Source organism: Lethenteron reissneri, chromosome 25, assembly GCF_015708825.2.
Source record: "Lethenteron reissneri isolate LAM-NWPU_2019-01 chromosome 25, ASM1570882v1, whole genome shotgun sequence".
Lineage (NCBI taxonomy): Eukaryota > Metazoa > Chordata > Hyperoartia > Petromyzontiformes > Petromyzontidae > Lethenteron > Lethenteron reissneri.
Window position 1 is genome coordinate 10960935 of NC_083803.1, and position 22129 is coordinate 10983063.

The following is a 22129-nucleotide window of genomic DNA, read 5'->3' on the forward strand; positions in this document are numbered from 1 at the left end:
TCTTCTTGTTATTTTGGTTGCCGACCCCTGGTCTCTAATCGATATGAATCGATACACCACGGACCACCTGGTGTTGACGTCGTTGACTTTAGCAGCGAGCATCCCATTCGCCATCTTGGTAAAGGAGAGAACTCGTTAGGGGTGGATGGCGGGGGGCGGGGGGGGGGCAGCCTCCACCCACTCAGCGCCACGCCCCTTCGCGTCATCAACGCGCACGCGGGCGGGGGTGGTGGAAGAAGTCTCCCTACCCAAGATGGCCGCTGTAAATTCGTCTCAGAAAAGTGACGTAACTGGGGGGGGGAGGAGGTTCCTTCTCGCCGGGGTCTCTGCACAACGTGGCCCGGGCCTGCGACAGCGGAGGCGGTGGACGAGGAGCAGGACGAGGCCGCCGCTGCTGCTGCTGCTGCTACTACTGCTGCTGTGAAGACTGCCTTCGTGTGGCTCCGTCGTGTCCCCTCGCTCGTGTCGACATGCAGCTGAAGCTCGTGGTGAACGAGGCGAGCCCGCCTGCCGGTGAGGAGCCTTTGAGCCAGCACGGACAACCGGGTTTGGTGACGGGTTGATAGGTTGGGTGGGAAGGAGTGTGTTTGGGGGGGGGGGGACATCACAGCTGTCATTGTTCTTATTGACGTGATAATTGTTAGTGCACCCGGCCCTCAAAGTTGGTCACTTCGTGGTTTTGTGTATATATCGTCATCGGCAGCATCGTCGGCTTTGGGCTCATCGTTGATGTGCTCGGCAGTATCTGCAGCAGCTGGTACTGACGCTGCTGAAGTGGACATTGCTGCTGTTGCTGCCGTCGTCATCACGAAACAACATCATTAGCGAGGATATCAATAACATCTTCACGATTACTAAATACGATTATGACTAATGCCATGTTCATTCACCAACCACCAGTGTCCCATCAGAGTTAACATCATCAACACCGCTGTCACCATCAATTTACCATGAAAGTATGTATATTATACTTAACTCTATACAGTATTTAACACTGAATGTTTGTTTGAGGCTCACTAAGATTAGTGCAGCAACAACAACGGCATCACGCTTTGCACTAAAGCCTTCATGTAGCAAGCTGTGACATGTCATTAAAGTTAATTTTTGCATAGAGATAATAAGCGTCGTATGTAAAATTATAAATGGTTTCAACGCTGAGGGAACCAACCTGATCAAAAACCTGATTGTTCAGCTTCTCAACTACACAGAAACCCAATTGCCTTGTGTGGCTACGTGGAAACAAAACACTTCTTAGCCAAAGAGTTTCTTGAATAAATTGGCAATATCATCCAGCAGCTTTTTTTCTGTTAAAGAAAACTCTGAAACGGTTTCCACTTTCATCCTCTTCATCATTCCTGGTCATCACCAAATTTAGGGCTTGGTTAAAAAATAATATCTTAGATTGCCGGCTGTTATTGACAATTAGCAACTCTGTATAAACTATGGGATCATCCCCCGCCCGCCACCGTCTCAACGCACAAAGCAACGAATATGTTGTTTCATTGTGTTGTTGCTCAACCGATGGTGTTTTATGGTCAAACTGGAAGTAGTAGCATGCTCCCCCAGCACTGCATGAATGGGCCAATACATTGTCAAACATTGCCACTCTAGAGCATCTTGAATGCCAACCTAACCGGCGAGGAGGAAGCTTGCCACCAAACATGGAACCCGATCACTACCTCTCTCCTCCAGTGGGCATTGCTTTTTTAAGATCATTCATTAGGGCATTTAGGTCGTCCCCCTCTTAATTGATACCTTTCTCCTACAGGGGTATCAGAGCTTAGGAAGACACCAACGTTCTCGAGTTTATTGAAACAGTTTATTGAAACATGCGGTTTCGACAGGTTTCCATTGGACTGTAATCCGTATTGTGTATGTGCTGGTGTCAACTTCCCTTCATATCCTCCGTGTGTGTACCTGAAACGTCTTGTTAATAAAATACTTTTGGGGGAGAGAAAAAAAAACCCAATACAGGACGCTGAGCCACTTTGGTGAATTCCTGTCTGTCGATGAGTGGAGGCGGCTCCCGAAGTTACAGACCATGGGACACTGCCATTTGATGGGCCATGCAATTGTGAAGGGTTTGTGTACGTGGTTTAAGTGAATTCATCAAAAAGACAAGACGTTTGGCACTCACAGCTGTTCCTTTTGAAAGCGATGATCATCAGTTCTTAGGCATGTCACTTAAGAAAACTTAACAGCCATGCCCCGTGTCTGCAGAGAAGTGAAACATTGTGGCCACACATGCATTTGGACTGTTTCCTCAAACTACAGTGTAAGGGTACATGAATAAACAGCTGACCTGAGTAAAACACGTCCTTGTAAGTTTGTGCGAATTGTGTTGATATGCACGTACGTGCTATGAACATGGCACCGTAAACTCAGAACCTACCATTTTCAATTCGACACTATGAAATATACATCACTTTCACATTTGGCCTGTCTATGTGATGTGAAGAAAAGGACCATTGCCCGAAACGTCGTCTAGAATATACTTATTCTTTTAAGGCAAAGTTGACCGATGTGATGAGTAGTTTTTGTTATTTGTGCTCGTGCACCACTGCTAACACAGCACCATCACCAAATTATACATGAAATTGGCCCAGTGACGAATCATGATGTATTCCTTTTAAGCCCCATTTCTGTACTTTGTAGTACAGTGTGTCTTAACGATGCAGGCTGCTTTTGCATACGCCTGTGCACGTATCTTATAGAGAAGTTTTGTAGTCAGTTACTCAGGAATACCTCGGGGGGGTTCAAACCTTGGAGTGTACTGCTAAGATTGTTTCACCAAAAGTTTTGCTCAAATACACAAAAATGTCGAACGTCTTCATTGGCAAATGAGCATTGCAGCATTCTTTTCATGTTGAGATGACATCATCGTTCTTGTGCCTCATCTGCTGCCTGTCGATCACTCGGTCTGTGCGTGCTGTCGTTTGTGAACTCAAGGCGTGCTGGTGGCTGTTGAGCAAGTGAAGGACTCCTTGCTCATTGCAGTGGTGCGAGGACAGGAAACGAGCCTCCGGGTGTCCGAGTAAGTGTCCAGGACTAAAACAAAGACAAGCAGGTTAATTACAATATGGGATGTGTAGCAGGGACGTGAGGTCAGGGGAGGCAGGGGAGGCAGAGCCTCACCTGTCATACTCCAATGAAAATTGCTGTTACGAAAAGTAAAAAAATATATAACAATTAAGATTTTTCCACTGATCTGTATTATAAATGTAATTTCTGTATGATTCCAATGATTTTTATAGTAAAAGTATGTCACCAATGTAATTATTACATGTATGTCACCAATGTAATCATTACATTGGTGGCATACAGAGAGATAGTAACAGGCACGCGCTTATTGCCCGTGCTCCATCCAGTTACTGAGGGGTTGCGCAATCAGAGGGGAGGCTGAGCTCGTCGCTGCCTCACCTCTCGTCTCTTCCTGTATTTGCAGCGGAGCTCCGCAAATTTGGCGATTTTGACTATAAAAATGATTCGAATCATACAGAAATGGCATAACACAGATAAGTGTAAAAATCTTTAATTTTTTTTTTTACTTTTAGTCGGTTTCATCATTCATTCGTCACTGGTTAAGTCCTAAAGCAGAGAATGCACAAATGAAATGTTTCCCAAATATAAGTGAGGTAATGTCATGCCTTTGCAGATCTTTCTAATGGTTATCTTCTAGGTAAAATAACATTTTCCCAGTGTATATAGCTGGTTGGTTGTGTCACAATCAAGTTAGGACTTTCAAGACCTCATGTGTTTTGGCAGTCCACTGCTGGATGAAGGCCTCATGCCATATGGGTCATGGGGGTTGTTTGATCATGTTTGGCTATGCTAATTAGTGCGGGTTGTTGAAGGGTGGTCCAGGACCAGTTCGGATATCACTCACCACTTATTTTAACTGGCTGCAAATTGAACTCAGGTCGCTGGGTTCATAGAGCAGTGTTCTACTGTTCCACCCCAAATATAATGCATTCTATGGAAAAATTATGGTCCTTAGTTATGCAATTAGATTGTAATTCACTGTGGCAGTGGCATTGTGGGTAGTTTTACATTTGGGGGAAGGTAATGCAGTGAATGTGTCTATCCAGCGCAATCACAAGATGAGTTGCCACCTGAGCTCCATTCAAAATGTTCGCTCCGCACCCACGTTGATCAATACTGATTGAAACAAACACATGAGTGACCAAAATGTTCGTTTTCTTGGCAGGAGTGTGACGTTCAACGACCCCAACTCCATCTGCCGGTTCATCGCACGTCAGAGCCCTAGCCATGGGCTGTATGGGGCAAACCTCCTGGAACAGACAGAGGTAATGGCAGCATCTACAATTGCCCAGTCAGTAACCTGTGATGCTAATATTCCAATTAGCTCGGTTGGCTATGTACGGTGCGAAATAATTTCGACGTACAGAATGATGAATCTAACAAAACTGTATAAACGAGCTATAAATAACCAAGAAACAATACAAATGAAATGCCAAAGATGAGTCGAAAAAATAATCTGTTCCAAAGTGAAACTGCATCCCCACATAATGATAATCCATCTTCTTGGTTCTTTCGGTAAAGTCACATAGAAGGGAAATAATAAAATAATAAAAATAAAACATTAAATAATTCTCACGACGTTTTGGCCACAACGCAAGCAGCCGTCCTCAGGTGAAGAACAGGTCTGTCGGAAAGACAGCGTCTGAAGACTGAAGACGCTGTCTTTCCGACAGACCTTCACCTGAGGACGGCTGCTTGCGTTGTGGCCGAAACGTCGTGAGAATTATTTTATTATGTTTTATTTGTATTATTTTATTATTTCCCTTCTACGTGACTTTACCAAAAGAACCAAGAAGATGAATCCCTGCAGTCACGAAAGCTTTAAATCGAAATGATAATCCATTCAATCCCGACATTTAATAGAATCGCAAAATTCATCAAATCGTGTAAATTCATCGACTCGTTGGGGCCAGGGAGGGGGGGGGGGTAGAATTATTACACGTCCACTCTGCGCGAGGCACTTGACAAGCGCCTGTGCCGGTCGCTGTGTGCAGGTCGACCACTGGCTGGAGTTTGGCGCCACCATGCTCTGCGGCACCACCTCGTTCTCGGCCGCTGTGCAGCAGCTGGATGAGAGCCTGGCACTGCGAACGTTCCTCGTCGGGCATGCCCTCTCGCTGGCCGACATCAGTGTGTGGGCCGCGTTGAAAGGTGTGCGACACTGCCACGCCGTCGTTTTAGTTTTACATATGTCCAAGGGCGTCGGTAAACAAAATATACAGTTTACACATTAATCCCCGGCCCAGAAACAAACATTAATTTTAATATCCAATTGTTTATAAGTGAGCCGGGATAAATAACACCACTGCAACAGCTGCCACGTCGACTTGTTTAGTCCAATGGATATGAAAAACAGGATTTGAGGAGGGGGCTATAAATGCTGCCAAGTCTGCGAGTGTGGCTCGGTGTTGGTCGTTTTCTATTCGTAATAAAAATAGCTTTAACACGTCACCTCTCATCCTGGCTCTGTCCTGTGGCAGGCAACAACATGTGGCAGGTGATGCTGGATCAGAAGAAGGCGTCCACGCACGTGGCACGCTGGTTTGCCTTTCTATCTGCCAACGCAACCTTCCAGGCCGTCTCCAAGGCGTGGAACCTCAAGGGCTGCGTACCCACTGCTGCTGCTGCCACCAGCGCCTCTGCCGCCCCGGGAGTGAGTAGTAGTAGTTGTGGTAGTTGCACAGTTACTTTGTTATTCCACTGCTAGATGAAGATCTTTCTGACCATGCTTCACCAGACTGGCCAGTGTGTGTTGGTGACGGTGGGGAGCACATAGAAGTACTGTACTTGACAACATTTGCTGCACTGCCCTGTGCTTCTGACGACGTATTCCTGCAGCCTATAACATTTGTTATGCCTGGTGCTCACCTATCTCAGTACTCGATAGGCTTAATCCTGTTTTCCTTCCGTGATCTGATGATATCAGGTGCGTTATGGGTAATTTGAAGTCATTGTGTCTGCGAAATTCACAATTATGTCTTCTTCCGTAGGCTGAAACGGCAGGGCACCTAATGCCTCGGCAACTTCAGGATATGTTCAGTAGATGCAGGGGCTAAAGTGTTAGCGCAATAGTGAATGCTTTGCACTGTGAACCCAGTGAACTTAGTTCAATTCCTGGCCACGGTTAACACCAATGGTAAGTGATTTATTAACCTTGGTGTTGGGCACCCCTTCACAAATCTGCAAAGATCAGTATGGTGAATCGTGGTGAGCAACCTCCTTGAGAGTAAGGTCGGGGGGGCCTTCATCCAGCAGTGGATTGAAAAGAGGGCTGTTAATGTGCTTTGGTTGTCTGGGGCATTTGGTAGATGTACAGTGATACCTCGGTTCACGAACTTAATTCGTGAACTGACTCTGGTCGCGAACCGAATTGGTCGTGAACCGAGGCACATTTTCCCATAGGGTTCAATGTAAATCCGGTTAATCCGTTCTGACCTTTTTTTTTGGTTTTTGAAGCACAAAAATATGAAACAAATTACAATACACATTAGTACTGTACAGTATAGTAATGTATAAAGAGAGAACACTAACCTTGCTTGAGATGACTTCAGTAAGCACTCAAACGGGTGAACTGTACAATACAGTAAGTACAGTATTGTACAGTACAGTACAGTAGTACAGTACTGTATGTGCTAAAAAGCACACCAAAAAGCAAAAAGTCACTAAAAGTGTCTTCACAGTACTTCTTTCTGTGTCTCTTCTTCTCTCCACGATCTTCCTACAGGAAGTCACGACCATGTAGACAGCCTGGAAATAGCATTAAAATGGCCGCGGCTCCTGTTCGTGAACCGAAGCGGAGTTTGTGAACCGGAGCAAATTTTTATGAACTTTTCTGTTCGTGAACCGAGTTGTTCGTGAACAGAAGCGTTCGTGAACCGAGTTGTTCGTGAACAGAAGCGTTCGTGAACCGAGGTATCACTGTGTGTGTAAGGAGGCTGCTTCACGGTGACTATCGATTTACAGGGGAAGGAGAAGAAGGAGGACGTGGGCAAATTTGTGGAGCTCCCGGGCGCTGAGATGGGCAAGGTGGTCGTGAGGTTTCCCCCGGAGGCCAGCGGGTATGAAAGCATCATCATAATAATTAATTTTCATATATAATCATGACCACAATCGTTGCCATCATTACCATCATGATCAGCGTAGCCATGTTCATAAGCATCATCATCATGATCATTTTCTTTAGGATCATCATCATGAACATCAACATGATAACCATCATTGTAATGATGATCATCATCATTCTGAACATCCTCAACACCATCATATACGTTCTTAAGTAAAATGCCTCTCAGCATTCCGAGTGATGGAGGTTGTGCGTCTTGTGCCTGCGAGTGCATACGCTGTGGGTTTGCCTCGGCAGGTTCCTGCACATTGGCCATGCCAAGGCCGCCCTCCTCAACCAGTACTACCAGCTGATGTTCAACGGCAAGCTCATCATGCGCTTCGACGACACCAACCCCGCCAAGGAGAAGGAGGACTTTGAGAAGGTTAGAGTGGTCACTGTGAAGAGAGTAGGGAAGCTGACATCAATATTTTTCCCCCCGTATAATTTATAGTCTCGTTCTCTCATTCACCTGAATGGATTGTGTTTGCATAAATAATGAAGAGTTGATTATTGTATGCACAATTCTACGCATTAATTGAGAGTAAAATAATGTATTTTAATTAATTGATTAATTGTTACATGCCAATTCATTTATTTCCCTACCTTCTACTCGGTCTCTGCAACTTCTCGGTGAAAAGCCATGAAGTTAGGGTTTAGCATTCGGGTTAGAGTTTTGCTAAAGGATTCAACGTTGGGGTTAAACTTACCATTACGTTTCGGGCTATTATTAGGAGCACGACATAGAGGGATGCCCTGGGTCTCGTTGGTGTATGGGTCCTGGTCTATGGCCTGCTGAGGATGCCCTGAGACTCATTGGTGCTGCCCTGGTTGCCCCGGCTGTCCCTAGGACTCGTTGCTGGTGCTCAAGCCTGGTTGCTTGGTTCTGGGCCGTGTTGCTCTTTCTCTCTCTCTCTCCCTCCCTCCCGTGTTTCCCTCCATTGACCACCCCCCCCCCATCCCACTCCCTTTCTACCAAAATGTAGTTTTTATTTTTGTTGAGCGGCTTGAGATGCAGTTGCCTTATCAACTCAAATTGCTGCTGTTGTTGTTCTCTCCTGCTCCGTGGCCACCAGGTGATTCTGGAGGACGTGGCAATGCTCAAGATCAAGCCCGATCTGTTCACCTACACGTCGGACCACTTTGACCTGATCGCCACGTACGCCGAGAAGCTGATCAAGGAGGGCAAGGCGTACGTGGATGACACGCCGGCCGAACTCATGAAGCAGGAGCGGGAGCAGCGCGTTGAGTCCAAGAACAGGAGCAACTGTGAGATTTTCCGCCTCTATCACAGTGCAGAATAACACACCAATAATGTCGTCACCTAGTCTCACAGCTCGGTCTGGTGTGGGGATGTTGGGCCAATTGAGGGGTGTCCTTGAAATCAATGTGATAACCCATATATGTGTGTTTAAGATTGCTTCGTTGGAATACTTTAAAATTAGCTTTTTTTAATTCACTTCGCCTATTCTTACAAAATGCTGGTTTCTTTCACCCCGAGCAAATACGTCCCATGTGATGTAGAGACCGCTGATTAACATGAACATCAGCTGCCTCATTTAAATTAATATTCTCTATGATAATTTTCATCATCATGGCGGTTGTACCTCTGGAGTGGTGGTGACGACGGCAGTGGTGTTGTCTGTGCAGCGGTGGAGAAGAATTTGCAGCTGTGGGAGGAGATGAAGAAGGGCTCAGAGCTGGGGCAGACGTGCTGCCTGCGCGCCAAGATCGATATGAACTCCAACAACGGCTGCATGCGCGACCCCACTCTCTACCGCTGCAAGAACGAACCACACCCACGTACCGGGAGCAAGTACAGGTGAGCCGTGTCTCTCTCTACCAGTAATTCGTTTAATAAAGCAATACAGTAAATGATCCACAAGAATCCTAAATATGATAGAAACGTTAATCAATAATAACAGTTCGCCATTAACAATTAAGCATATTCTGGAGAGTGGAGTAAATACATAGAAAAACGAGTCATGTGGTTAGGTTCTACAGTGGCGATGCCGCTATCTCTCCGTCCGTAACAACCATCTCGCCGCCCCATCGACCTCCCCCCCCCTCCCGGCCGCAGAGTCTACCCGACGTACGACTTTGCGTGCCCCATCGTGGACAGCGTGGAGAACGTGACGCACGCACTGCGCACCACCGAGTATCACGATCGCGACGACCAGTTCTACTGGGTGATCGAGTCGCTCGGCCTGCGGCGCCCGTACGTGTGGGCGTACGCGCGCCTCAACCTCATGAACACCGTGCTGTCCAAGCGCAAGCTCACCTGGTTCGTGGAGGAGGGACTCGTGGAGGGCTGGTGAGTGATTGTCCGTCGCCTTGTCTCCCCGCGGTGGTTATTCAACGACTCAATAATTTGCTCATCTGCTGACCCAACCGATTCTGTCAAGATAGATTTGTCAAAAGTTGCGTTTTTTCCATAGCATGTCATCATTGTTGTTATCATCATCATCATCATAATCCCACTTCTATCATATTTATCATTTACAATCGTTTGTTAATGTATTGCTGAATGAAGGCCTCCCCACACCGTGCTGGTCATCAAGAGTTGTTTGATCATACTACCCCACGTTGGTCAGTGCGAGTTGGTGAAGTGGAGTAGGGAGTGCCCAGGACTTGTTTGAATAAATCTCAGGTCACTGGATTTATAACGCAGTGCGCGAACCACTGCACTACCCCTTCCCCAAATCATTTGTTTATTTCCTCACTTCACTTTTCCTTGTTACCCCAGAATGTGTGTGTCCCACAATTTTTTAAACTAATTCTTGAGATGCGGTTGCATTTTAGATATGATTTAAATCCAATTTCGACGGCCAAATTACCTGGAATGCATCCAGTCTCATCACATCTCAGAAGCTAAGTGAGGCTTGGCCTGGAGGAAAGTGCTTGTATGAGTTCGCTCCATTCATCCTTACAGGTGTTGTAAACTGCTGCAGGGCTATATTGTGGACAGCAGAGGGCATTGCAGAAACATCCACTGTACTGTACTCAAACATGCTCCCTACCTTCCTCAACCCCTTCTTCTTCTCTCATATGGCGGATGTAGATGCAGAGCAAAAATTACATTTTCACATTCAGGTGGTAAAGCCAGATAACCGCAACAGGAGTAACAGAGTGTATCGCTGTGATGTCGCCTTCCTATGTGGGGATCGGGCATTGTGTCATTATATGTTGTTTGGCCTGTACCAACCCCGACTGACCAGCATACTTAAGTACGATCAAATAACCCCATAGTGTGGGGAGGGCCTCATCCAGCAGTGCATCTATAAAATACTTTAAAGGCTACACTGAGTTTTTCGGTACAGACTATTGCGTCACACTGTTCTGCCGCTACACGTATTGCCAAACAATGTTACAATGGTACTTGTACGTCAATCCAAAGTGTTATTGTTACTGTTGCTGCGGGAGGATGATTTGATGCGATTGTCCCACCCAGGGATGACCCCCGCTTCCCGACCGTGCGGGGCGTGCTCAGGAGAGGCCTCACCGTGGAGGGCCTGAAGCAGTTCATTGCCGCCCAGGTACCACACGCGACACGCCTTGCGTTGTCGCATGACGTGCTGCATGGAGCATTACGCGGACAACATCGTCCGCATCACCGTGTGCGCCAGACCTGACACGCTTATATAAATTTTCCTTTTTTGCAAAGTATTTTAGAATACGGCACTTCCTGGCTAAGGGGTGTGTCCACATCTTCAGCTGTTTTCCCGTTGGATGTAACTTTAAAACCCATTTGTTATGGTCACATTGTTTTGGGAAGTATAATTTCGAACTTATGTTCTTTAAATGCATATCACATTTAGCTTCATTAATAACTTATTTTGGATAAATGTTTAATAATTTCATGAGAAGTCAATTTGCTACATGAGGCACAATACTGATTTATGAACAAAATGAAATTACAAGACACTACCGTTTGTTAGTCCAGTTGTTGAAATCGATTCGTCGTCATGCCAGGTCGGACGCAAGTCCACTGCTTTTGTATTCACCGCACGTGTGATTCTCCTTTTACCCGCAGGGTTCCTCCCGTTCGGTCGTGAACATGGAATGGGACAAAATCTGGGCCTTTAACAAGAAGGTGGGTAAACACCAGAGGGTGGGAAACTCCTTTTAAACGCCACATAGTGGAATGCGTTTGTGTGCTCTCCATCTGATCACCCCTTCACTGACGTCATCGCCACGTGGAATTTATGCCAACTTTACCTGCTTGTTCTATTCTCATTGTTTGGAGTAGGGTATTATGCAACTTCACTTAAGTTAACGTCGGTATTGATTGTCACATTACACGATCCTAAACCCATCAGACAGACTGTTAAGAAGACCGAAAGGTGGTTGGGGATCGAAAATATTGACCCAGTGGCAGTTGAAGGAGGGAACATACCCAAAAGGACATCTACTGCAGAGACGGAGCAATTAAATCAGCTTGTGTGCAGAAGCTATAGATGGTGATGGCTTGAGACCTTCATCCAGCAGTGGATTTCTCTGTGTGATAATTATAATGAACATTACAGGGTCTTGGTACGTTCAGTGCCGATTTGGGGAAAAATTACAAAGCATCATGATATGGCATCCATAGATAATCAGAGGGATTCTTGTACTGTTAAGAAAGTTCATCTGCCCCTTGTGAACAATTAAGGGAAGCTGAAAATCCTCATCGTGTGTGGGAGTCCCTGCCGATTTTTCGAGGGCTGACGTGCGAGCCGGTGTGCGTGCAGGTGATCGACCCAATCGCCCCGCGCTACACAGCGCTGCAGAAGGAGGGCGCTGTCACCGTTCTTGTGGCCGGGGCCCAGGAGGAGCAAAAGGATGCACCCAAACACCCCAAGGTAAAAACCTGTGTTGTGGATGATATTGGTCGCGAAAGCCTACATGTTAAACCACCACCCCAAGGTAAGACGGACACCCCTCACTGTTGGCTACAGTCACACAGGCTCAATGTTAAATGAACCGCGTGGCTTTACACTTATTTCTCATGTTACAGAAGCATGCGGCCTCTCTCCTTGACTGGCTAGTGGTGTTGGTGTTTGCCGTTTTAGCCCGAAATGCTAGCCTATTATACAACAACTGCAACTTGCTTTGGCAACGTGGTATGAGTGACAGAGTTCTGTAACTTCAATTAAACCCGAGTTTGTTACTAAATGATGTAGTGCACAGTGATTGGTCCACATAGCACGCAACAACATTGGGTAGTTACATAACCTCGTGTCATCGGAGTGGACGTTGCTGTTCCAGTTGCCTATTATAGGGAGACTAACACATTTGTCCAGATCCGGGCAACTACATTAATTATGGTTGAAAATGCCACTGCTGGCTCCAATTGCCCTGAAATTTAGCGAGCAAATCCGTGACCTTCTGGGATTGACTCGGGGTCGCCCTTGCGTGTGCTGCCGGCAGAACGTCGCGGTCGGCATGAAGACCGTGTGGTATGGGCCGCGCGTGCTGATCGACGGCGCCGACGCTGAGACGCTGCGTGAGGGCGAAGTCGTCACCTTCATCAACTGGGGGAACCTCCGCATCGGCAAGATCCACCGGTGCGGAACACCTTGCCGCTGCACCAAAATCCAAACTTTTCGCATTGAGAGTGAACGCGCGGTATTCAGTCTCTCAACGATGCTCTATAGTTGATCATGTATTTCTGTTTTTATAATTGCTGTCGGGCCAGCTGTTGAAAGCGTTTATGTCCGTCCGTTCATCTCTAAGGGACTTGCCCCATTGAAAACTGGCCACATTGATCCAAAAGGTTTCCCAAAACAGAGGCAAAATTGGTGCAAAGAGGTTCTATTTGCAAAAATCTACCACGTTTTACCCTTTCCATACTGTTAATTCAATACCTCGATTTGCAAGAGACGCTTTGTTGCCGCGGCTTTGCTTAGGACGGCGGCGGGCGCGGTGTCGTCGGTGGAGGCGGCGCTGAACCTGGACAACAAAGACTTCAAGAACACGACGAAGCTCACGTGGCTGGCGGAGACGGCGCGCGGCCCCGCCACGCCCGCCGTGTGTGTCCACTACGACCACATTATCTCCAAGGCCGTGCTGGGCAAGGACGACGACTTCAAGGACTTCATCAACCGCAACAGCAAGGTTGGTTGCACCCGCACCCCCCTGGCCCCCGCCCCCTGCCCTGCGAAGTGCGTCATCGTCTTCTTCCCGCGTGCTACCCACCATGTGCGTGCGCGTGTACTGCTACCCATGCCCTGTACCGATGGCACATTGCTCTGTGTTGCACACACTGTGCCACGTGTCCCATTACTCCATGTTGTATATCCAAGACCCCTCCTCCTCGATACCCTGTGATCCACACTTAATGCCCCATGCTCCACACACCATGACCTATTTTCCACACTCCATGTGCTGTGCCCCACTATTCATCTTCTATACCCAAGACCCTATTCCTCAAACACTTTGTAAACGAACCCCCCATTGTCTTGTGTCTCACACCCTCGTGGTCAGTGCTCCACACCCAAAGCTGCGCACCGCCCACACCCTGTGCTTCGCGCTCCAACCGCTCGTGCCTCTCCATCCCCGCGGCCACGTCCGTGCCATGACACACCGTGTGCGGGCGCGTGCAGAAAGAGACGGCCATGATTGGGGACCCGTGCCTGGCGGAGCTCAAGAAAGGCGACATCATCCAGGTGCAGCGACGCGGCTTCTACATCTGCGACCAGCCCTATGAGACCATCAGGTAGGTGCAGCTCGCCGAGCCTTGCAGAGACACCGCACCACCACCGCCTTCAGGACAGCACTTTTAAACGGTTTTATGCACGCATGTGTTCTTGTTTTATGGCTATGACGAAGCCACCCAGAATGTGCACAATTTTGTGAGATCTGAGAAGCTAAGCTGGATTTAACCTGGATAATGCTTGGATGGGCAACCGACATCAGTGGAATGGATTCTGCAGACTGCTGTGGGTCTATATTGTCAGCAGGGGGTAGTTGGGTCACTGTACTGTGCACTAATGTATGCTCCCCACTAACCTGCTCTGACCAATGTTGTGACGGATGGTCAAATAACCCCAAAGACCTATACGGTGTGGGGAGGCCCCTCATCCAGCAGTGGATTGACAAGGGGGCTGTACTTGTAAGTGTGTGCTAATGTATGAGCATGAGCCGAAGCATTAGTTGATGGATTTTTTTTGCATATATTAGGCTCGCAATGCATGGTATCAAGTCGGGCGCATGAGAATTATGACCGATTCAGGGACATCGGTGTCCTTGCACACTACAGCTTCTACACCGTGCGCCACAGTGGCAGATAATGATTCCTGTATTAAATTGTCACCCTGAATCCGACACGTCTTTGAAACTTGGGAGAGATGGATGGTTAAAAACTCTTATTAACATCTCTTATACGTGTGAATGTGTGTTTTCTTGTGTATATTGCAATGTGTGTGCCTGACGAGGGTCCAATTGCAGGTAATGCACACTTGGTAATCAGTTTATAAATCTACCCAGGGGGTTCTTTTGGTCTCTTCAGCCCAAAATGAGTACTGAGTGCAGTGGTGTATTGATGCGAGTACTATTGAGAAGAAGCAGCTGTGATCGAGGCTGGGCGTGGTGCTGGCCACATCACTCTTCGTATCACGCATGCTTATACAAATGTTTTCTTCAAAATTACATGTGGCTCAATGCGGAAGATGTTTGTGTTTCAGCCCACACAGCTGCAGGGAGGCTCCCTGTGTGCTCATCTACATCCCTGACGGACACACCAAGGATATGCCAACGTCGGGCTCCAGGGAGAAGAGCAAGGCTGATGCTGGCAAGAAAGAGGTGGGGACGCTTCAGAGAGACACCGCAGCGACCTGACAGCCCTTTACACATTCCTCCTGCGGAGGGAGCTGGTAGGAACGTTGGGTTGCTCGGTCAATGGCCAGCGTCAACGGCGGCGTGGTGTATTCCGCAAATATGCCCGACTGTGAGGGCGGGCACAAGCCGGCGTGAGTAGGTTAAACGTTGAGTTTTATAAGGGCACCACGGGGTGACCAGCCCCTCCCCTCCCCACCCAGCCCCACCCCTCCCACCCCCCACCCAGCCCCACCTTCCCCACCCAGCCCCACCCTCCCATCCTCACCCAGCCCCACCCTCCCTACCCAGCCCCTCCCTGCACGACGGACGGACACAATAATTCCCTGTGGGCTGGTGGAACCAGTGGGTTCCTACCAGTACAAAATATTTAAGCAGACCTCCTTCACGTATCGGTGTCTCCACATAAAAAAACTAAAGTGTTTCTTACACAAATAATCAACCGCATGGCCTTCTGGGAGTCTATAATTTCAGCAGCATTGTTTTATGACAAGCAAACTTTGGACTGGTTTCGACTTACAGTGTCGCATCAGGCTTGCTTAAATCAATGCTGGTGAACTGCCATTCTTAAAGGCAAGGACCCCCCCCCCCCCTTACGCTATGGGGTCCCAGTTCAATGAAAAACCATATAGCAATATATAACTCAACATAATAATTCGACTAAACCTCGGAGCTCATCTGTGGAAACGACTAGAGGCAGTTAACTGAAGATCGATTGGTATAACCATGGGTAGAGCAACAGTTGAAAAAGTTGCTTCAGTATCGAGTGTGCAGGCAGTGCGACTGCACCTGGACCCACGGGCCAGAGGGCCCAAGTCGCCGGGTTACGAAGAGGGAGGAAGGTGGAGAGAAGTAGTCCCATTACTTTCCTTTAATCCGGGCCAATGCCAATCACACTACGCCACCGGGTTAATAAAAGTTTACAACCAGAAGTGCTTCAGTTACCAATAGCAAGTGCTCGCTCAACCACTGAAGGGCCAGTGCTGCGCCCCTTTCTGTCCTCCTGTTGTCGCTGCAGAAGGCGGCCGGTTTCCCGAGTGGCACGGCCGTGGCATCGTGCCCCCCCAACGCAGCGCCGGCGTGCGACGCGGCACGGCTCTACCAGCTGGTGTCGGAGCAGGGGGAGTTGGTGAGGACGCTCAAGGGAAAAAAGGCGGCCAAGGTACGGCACGAGCCCGGCACGGCACGCGGCACAGATGGCCTCTGCTGCACCGCAATGAACGGACGTACGCACACGTGCACACAAAATGCGCTGTGCAGTGCCGTAGCTCTCGAGCGTGCAGGAAGTCGCAACTGCACCTGGTTCCATGGGTGGAATGGGCCTGCACTCTCCCAGCTACAAAGTAGTGGGGGAAATTGGGCGGGAGTTGGTCCCCAAATCCATTCCTTATGCCAAGGCCCATGCCAACCACGCTCCGCCATGAACATAGTGTCTGCACAGTGAGGTATAAAGTTTATTGCTTGAGCTCTGTCAGAGTGAGCTCACCGGTGTGTTGTACTGCGTCACTGCTTCCACAGGAGGAAGTTGATGCGGCCGTGAAGGCCTTGCTGGCGCTGAAGTTGGAGTTTAAGACGAAGACCGGGGAGGAGTACAAACCGGGAAAAGCGCCAGCGCAGAACTGCACGTCCGAGCAGCAGTGTGGCTCGTCGGACCCTGTGGCGCTCTTCAACAGCGTGACGGCGCAGGGGGACAAAGTGAGGGAGCTGAAGGGGAAAAAGGCTCCCAAGGTGAGCTGGAACTTATTATGTGCTTTCAAAAATCCTTGATTATTCCCCATGCTCTATTAAAATGTCCTATTGGCATCATGTTGTACAATGGAGGACCCGGAGAAAAATCCACGTCACCACGGGGAGAACATGCAAACTCCAAATATATAGGCATCGGGGTCGGGATCGAACCCACAACCTCCTGTATATAAGGCGAGGTAGTTAACATCTCACCACCGTGGCACCTTGTTTCATGGTGTCGCCCTCTAGATCTTGTGCCTCTCACTTTCTCCTTCGTTTTCCACCTGCTGCTCATCAGGATGAGATCGACGCCGCGGTGAAACAGCTGCTCGCTGCCAAGACTGCGTACAAGTCCGCGACAGGACAAGACTACAAAGCAGATGCTCCCCCTGCCGCGGTGGCTGCGGTGGCTTCTCCGGTGGCTGCGGTAGCTGCGGTGGCTTCTCCGGTGGCTACGGTGGCTGCGGTGGCTTCGGTGGCTGCGGTGGCGGGCGGAGAGAAGGGAGCAGCAGGTCCCTCGGACGGAGGAGCCCTTGCCAAGGAGCTGTTTGACAAGGTGGCCGAGCAGGGGGAGGCCGTGAGGTTGCTCAAAACCAGCAAGGCTGAAAAGGTGTGTGTCTTTTGTGTCGAAGCCGGTGAGCCGAGTGTGATTCCTGCTTACGGCCAACATCGGCGACGAATATCTTAACTGGTCCTGGGCCTCCTCCCCTAGATTGACTTGACATTAAGTGTGTACCTGGTGCAGTGTTATAACCTCAGCACTGGGGAAACAAAGGTAGCCATGCATGGTTGGGGCCACCCACATACCCCTCATGTGCCGTATTGGCCTTCATAGGTGCTCGCTAAAGCACTTGCCTCGGCTGTATTTAAGGCTATATGGGGGATGTGTTTTGTGTCTCCTCTAGATATGACATATTTATTGGTTAAATGTATTGCTGCAATATACTCCTACCTGATTAAATATAAGTGAACGGACTGACTCATAATATTTAGTTCACCATATTTTGTGGCACCTCACCTAGTCGCATTTATTAAAGAGAGCTGCAGTTGCGGCTAAGAGCTCCTATCTTCCAGATGTGGTTTTGTGGGTTGGCTGCGCATTGAGCATTTCTTCTTTCGGGCTTTCTCCACGTGCTGCGACCACCGCTGTGGGCATCTACTGGACATCTGTGAAAAGTGCTTTATAGTTCATCGGATTCCTCCAGTATATAGAAAATATTCTGAATCTGATCTTCACGGGTCAATGCTCTGCAGCAGCACAAAGTGAGCGCTGGAGAAGTTCTCAACACGCAGCCCGACCTGGGAAATTACCAGCGGCTGCATAAATGAACATGTTTACAAAGATATTATATTGCAGACCAGCGCATGTTGCAACTGCCTGTGTTTGCGTGTTCGTTGGAGGCATTATGGAGAAAAATAATGAAGTTGTATTATTTTAATTCTTCAAAATGTTTATTTGCACTATAAATTCAGTTCACTCTAAATTTAGTATTTCAGTGAATAACAAATGTATAGTATGCCTGACAATCTACTGCTTACCATTGTGATAAGTCTGCAATTATTACATTTTGTGTAGTGTGGTGGCCTTCATCTACAAAAGGCTTGACAGATGGTTTTAATTAGTATGACTTATTGTTGAATGCACTTGACGTCACTTCCATCAACTTCAGGCGCAAGTGGAGGCAGCTGTGAAGCAGCTGTTGGCGCTGAAGGAACAGTACAAGGCGGCCACGGGGCACGATTACAAACCCGCCGGCACCGGGGATGCCAAGAACGGCGCCAGGAAGCAGGAGCCCAAGAAGCAGGAGCCCAAGAAACAGGAGGCCAAGAAGCAGGAGTCCAAGAAGCAGGAGGCGAAGAAGGAGGTGTTACCCAAAGGTGCGGGCGCTAGCAAGGACAGCAAGCCAAAGGAACAAGACAAAGGCTCGAGCAGCAGCGATGGCCCCAAGAAACAAACCAGGTGAGTGAGTGTTTGTTTGTCTGAGCGGTGGTGTAGCGGTGAGTGCACTGCGCTACGAACCTGGCGACCCGGATTCGATTTCCCCGCTCACAGCCACCAACACCGGTGAGGATTATTTGAAATGGTCCTGGGCTTTCCCTAGGTCGACTCGGCCTCAAATGAGTACCTGGTGCGGTGTGTAAACATTGCCACTAGAGAGACAATGACGGCTGGACGTGGTGCTGGCCACCCACCCTCGTGTGTGCCGTGCCAGCCTTCATAGGTGCTTGCTAACAGCACTTACCCCAACAGTCTGTTAAAGCTATACTGGGTGATCTTTGTTTTGTTTGATCATAGATTATTATTTTTTAGGAATTGTATTTGATCACCAATTCCATACAGTTTTTGGGATGGTAATGGGCATTATATGAGGGATGTGGTGGGGAAACGTGATAACCCACAGATATGTTTTATAATAACCCGTGCCAGCTCCATTGGAACGCTTTCCAATCCTCTTGTTATTGAATCATCTCCCGACAGGTGACTGCTCAATTGAGTTAACAGTTTATCCACCACTTAATCTGCAGTCTTGCAACAAAAACCCTGCTTTATGGACCATTACATTTGGTGTCTTATAACGTTTTTCAAAGGCATCCCTCAAATGTTCATTTTGTTTTGACATTGGTAAATTTTTGGACACATCTGTGCATTTGTGTGTGTGTGTGTGTACGTTAGACTGGGCATGGAAGTGAAAAAGTTGGAAAACTTCTCAGAATGGTACTCCCAGGTAAGAATCTCGGACTCATCGCTGTCCTGTGTGTGCAATACACCGCTCAGCTATGGAGTGTTTTGCTCGCCGTTCTGCAAACTCGGTGACGTATGTCACGTGATTTCAGCCAGTGAGCAACACCATGGCGTGCCTCAATCACCATTTACATTCAATTTCTCTGGCGACTCATAATTATTAATGTCGTTATTGACACGTCACGTTTGAAGGTGATCACCAAGTCTGAGCTGGTCGAGTACTACGATGTGAGCGGCTGCTACATCCTGCGGCCCTGGGCCTACTCCATCTGGGAGGCCATCCAGCAGTTTTTCAACGCTGAGATCATGAAGCTGGGTGTAGAGAACTGCTACTTCCCCATGCTGGTGTCCCAAGCGGCGCTGGAGAGAGAGAAATCCCACATTGCAGACTTCGCTCCCGAGGTGAGTCATCTAAAATGTAAGCTCGTTTCTAGTGACTGCGCTGCGATGTACGATGATGCGGTTTCATTTGGGGTTCATTTTTGATACGTTTGGTTCAGCAATGTGTTGTTCTTCCGGGGTCGTGCTCTGGAGGGGGACCATTTAGATTATTTTGCTGCTGTAAATTTCCACATGATCAGCAATTTTGTTGAGCTATCATATCTGACCAGGTCGCTTCTGAAAAAAAAACTAACAGCTCAGTGGGCTTGACCTAGTGAAATAAAACAGAGTTTAGTTGTAGTTTCTTTATTTTATTGATTTGATTATACTTCCTATATTTTGCACTCCTTTCATTGTTTTGTATTGTTGTAACTTTCTGACATGCCTCTGTGGAATAGAGCTGCATAGCTCCTTGAATTTCTCTAGGATAAATAAAGAGTGATTCACTGTGGGATGTGCAGCACGTAGCTTGTCCCCTGGTACAGGCTTAAGTCTTCTCTCGGTGATTATTAGAAAATTACAGGAATGAATAAGAATACCTTAAAATGTCTTCCCCTGTTTTATAACTGTTTAATTTATTTGTTACTTCAGGTTGCATGGGTTACCAGATCAGGCAAAACGGACCTGGCAGAACCTGTAGCAATCCGTCCAACCAGCGAGACAGGTCTGTTTTTTTGTCATCAATCTCTCCAACCTTACTGCATATCAAATAAAATGCATCCACTGGACACATGACCATTCGTCTTGAAAACGTTTTGGCTGAGCAATAGACTTCTAACTTTGCATCAATTCATTAATTAAAATAGATTATTGCGGTCAGGATACTTTCGATGATTCCAGCACGTGGTTAGCACACTGTACTATGAACACGACAATCTGAATTTTTATTCCTGACCGTGGCTAACGTTTTTGTGGCGAGCGATATCTGGGCCCCCATTCACTGACCCGCACTGATCAGCTTCATCAAATATGGCCAAACACAGCAAGGGGAAGCTATCGTTCGGCAGTTAATTGACAAGAACTTTACATTATTATTCATGTTGCATGGAATTGGTTCCCGTTATCTCTGTAGGCACTCGAGGTACTAGATTAATGGCAATAAAAAAAAATCTTGAATCTTGACACCATGTCTCGTGACAATTCATCATATTGCAAGTGGATGGCAAATCTTTGCACACTGATTGAGCAGCAGTAGTTAAAAAGCACTAAAGGTAATGGGATCACTTGGTGTTCAGCACAGACGCCGTCGTTAGTGCACCGCTGCTTGTCAGCTGTGCGTGTGAGCTGCGTGCGTCAATCCTGATGTAATCGTGTTGGTCGGTAATGCCAGCGCGCGTTCCTTCTTTTGGCAGTGATGTACCCCGCGTTTGCGAAGTGGGTGCAGTCGCACCGGGATCTGCCCATCAAGCTGAACCAGTGGTGCAGTGTGGTGGTGAGTCTGCCCTCTCTACCGAGCAGTTAACTTGCTCAAACTCTCGAAACCTCTACCCATCTCAAAGCTTGGTTCTCGACAAACAACATTGTGAAATCACTGTTGCGTCATTAAAAAATTATCCTGAGGATTAAGGTTAAAAGGCTCCATTGTTTCGGTTTGCCCTGAAATTATTGAATATTTGATTCTAATTCTTATTGTGTTTAAAATGTGGTCTTTTTAACTCAAAACACTTGGGTATCTCCCATGACTTACTGCCAGTAAGCCTTCACCAAAGGGCCTTGAAATGCACCCAACCTGGCAGAGGCACAATAGTGATGCCACCACCAATTAGTGGCGGATGGCGGCTGATGTTTTTTGTTGTTTCTGTGCGTGTGTGTGTGCATCGTTAGCGTTGGGAGTTCAAGCACCCACAGCCTTTCCTGCGCACGCGCGAGTTCCTGTGGCAGGAGGGCCACACGGCATACGCCAATGCAAAGGACGCCAAAATTGAGGTTTCTCCTACGCTTCCACCACCAACAAACTACTTTCTTTTTTATGATCAGGTTAGGCCCCCACTAAGCTTGAAAGGTCTTTTTCAGAAGCGACCTGGCCACAAATGATAGCTCAACGAAGTGGCTTATCACGTGCAAACGTATAATAGCAATTTAATTTTAAACTTGTTTCCAAATGTGGAGGGAAAAACTGGAGGACCCGGAGAAACATGCACGCCACCACGGGGAGAACATGCAAACTCCAAATATACAGGTGTCAGGGTCGGAATCAAACCCACCACCTCCTCCATACCAGGCAAGGCAGATAACATCTTGCCACCATGGCATCCAAACAAATCCCAACCTCTTCCGCACAGAGGGGGGTAGGAGTAGTGAAGTGGTAGCTGGATATA

The 22129-nt window shown here is 47.9% G+C and overlaps 1 protein-coding gene across 2 annotated transcripts in view; it reads left to right on the forward strand.

The window, feature by feature from the left end:
• Nucleotides 1-313: 313 nt before the first annotated feature.
• The window catches only part of EPRS1 (glutamyl-prolyl-tRNA synthetase 1), a 30731-nt gene continuing 8915 nt past the window's right edge, over nt 314-22129 (forward strand). The window contains exons 1-27 of one of the 2 annotated variants that reach the window (XM_061559280.1): nt 314-513; nt 2950-3034; nt 4208-4307; nt 5037-5193; nt 5523-5695; nt 7006-7100; nt 7403-7529; nt 8221-8413; nt 8795-8966; nt 9225-9458; nt 10596-10680; nt 11178-11237; nt 11875-11985; nt 12554-12690; nt 13033-13240; nt 13729-13841; nt 14809-14926; nt 15978-16121; nt 16478-16687; nt 16986-17112; nt 17161-17297; nt 18358-18647; nt 19362-19413; nt 19623-19832; nt 20403-20475; nt 21164-21243; nt 21636-21737. In XM_061559280.1, coding sequence (XP_061415264.1) covers nt 471-513; nt 2950-3034; nt 4208-4307; nt 5037-5193; nt 5523-5695; nt 7006-7100; nt 7403-7529; nt 8221-8413; nt 8795-8966; nt 9225-9458; nt 10596-10680; nt 11178-11237; nt 11875-11985; nt 12554-12690; nt 13033-13240; nt 13729-13841; nt 14809-14926; nt 15978-16121; nt 16478-16687; nt 16986-17112; nt 17161-17297; nt 18358-18647; nt 19362-19413; nt 19623-19832; nt 20403-20475; nt 21164-21243; nt 21636-21737 — 3636 coding nt within the window. In that variant the 5' untranslated portion in view covers nt 314-470. Of the gene's footprint in view, nt 514-2949; nt 3035-4207; nt 4308-5036; nt 5194-5522; nt 5696-7005; nt 7101-7402; nt 7530-8220; nt 8414-8794; nt 8967-9224; nt 9459-10595; nt 10681-11177; nt 11238-11874; nt 11986-12553; nt 12691-13032; nt 13241-13728; nt 13842-14808; nt 14927-15977; nt 16122-16477; nt 16688-16985; nt 17298-18357; nt 18648-19361; nt 19414-19622; nt 19833-20402; nt 20476-21163; nt 21244-21635; nt 21738-22129 lie in introns of both variants that reach the window. The other variant, XM_061559279.1, reaches the window with a different exon arrangement.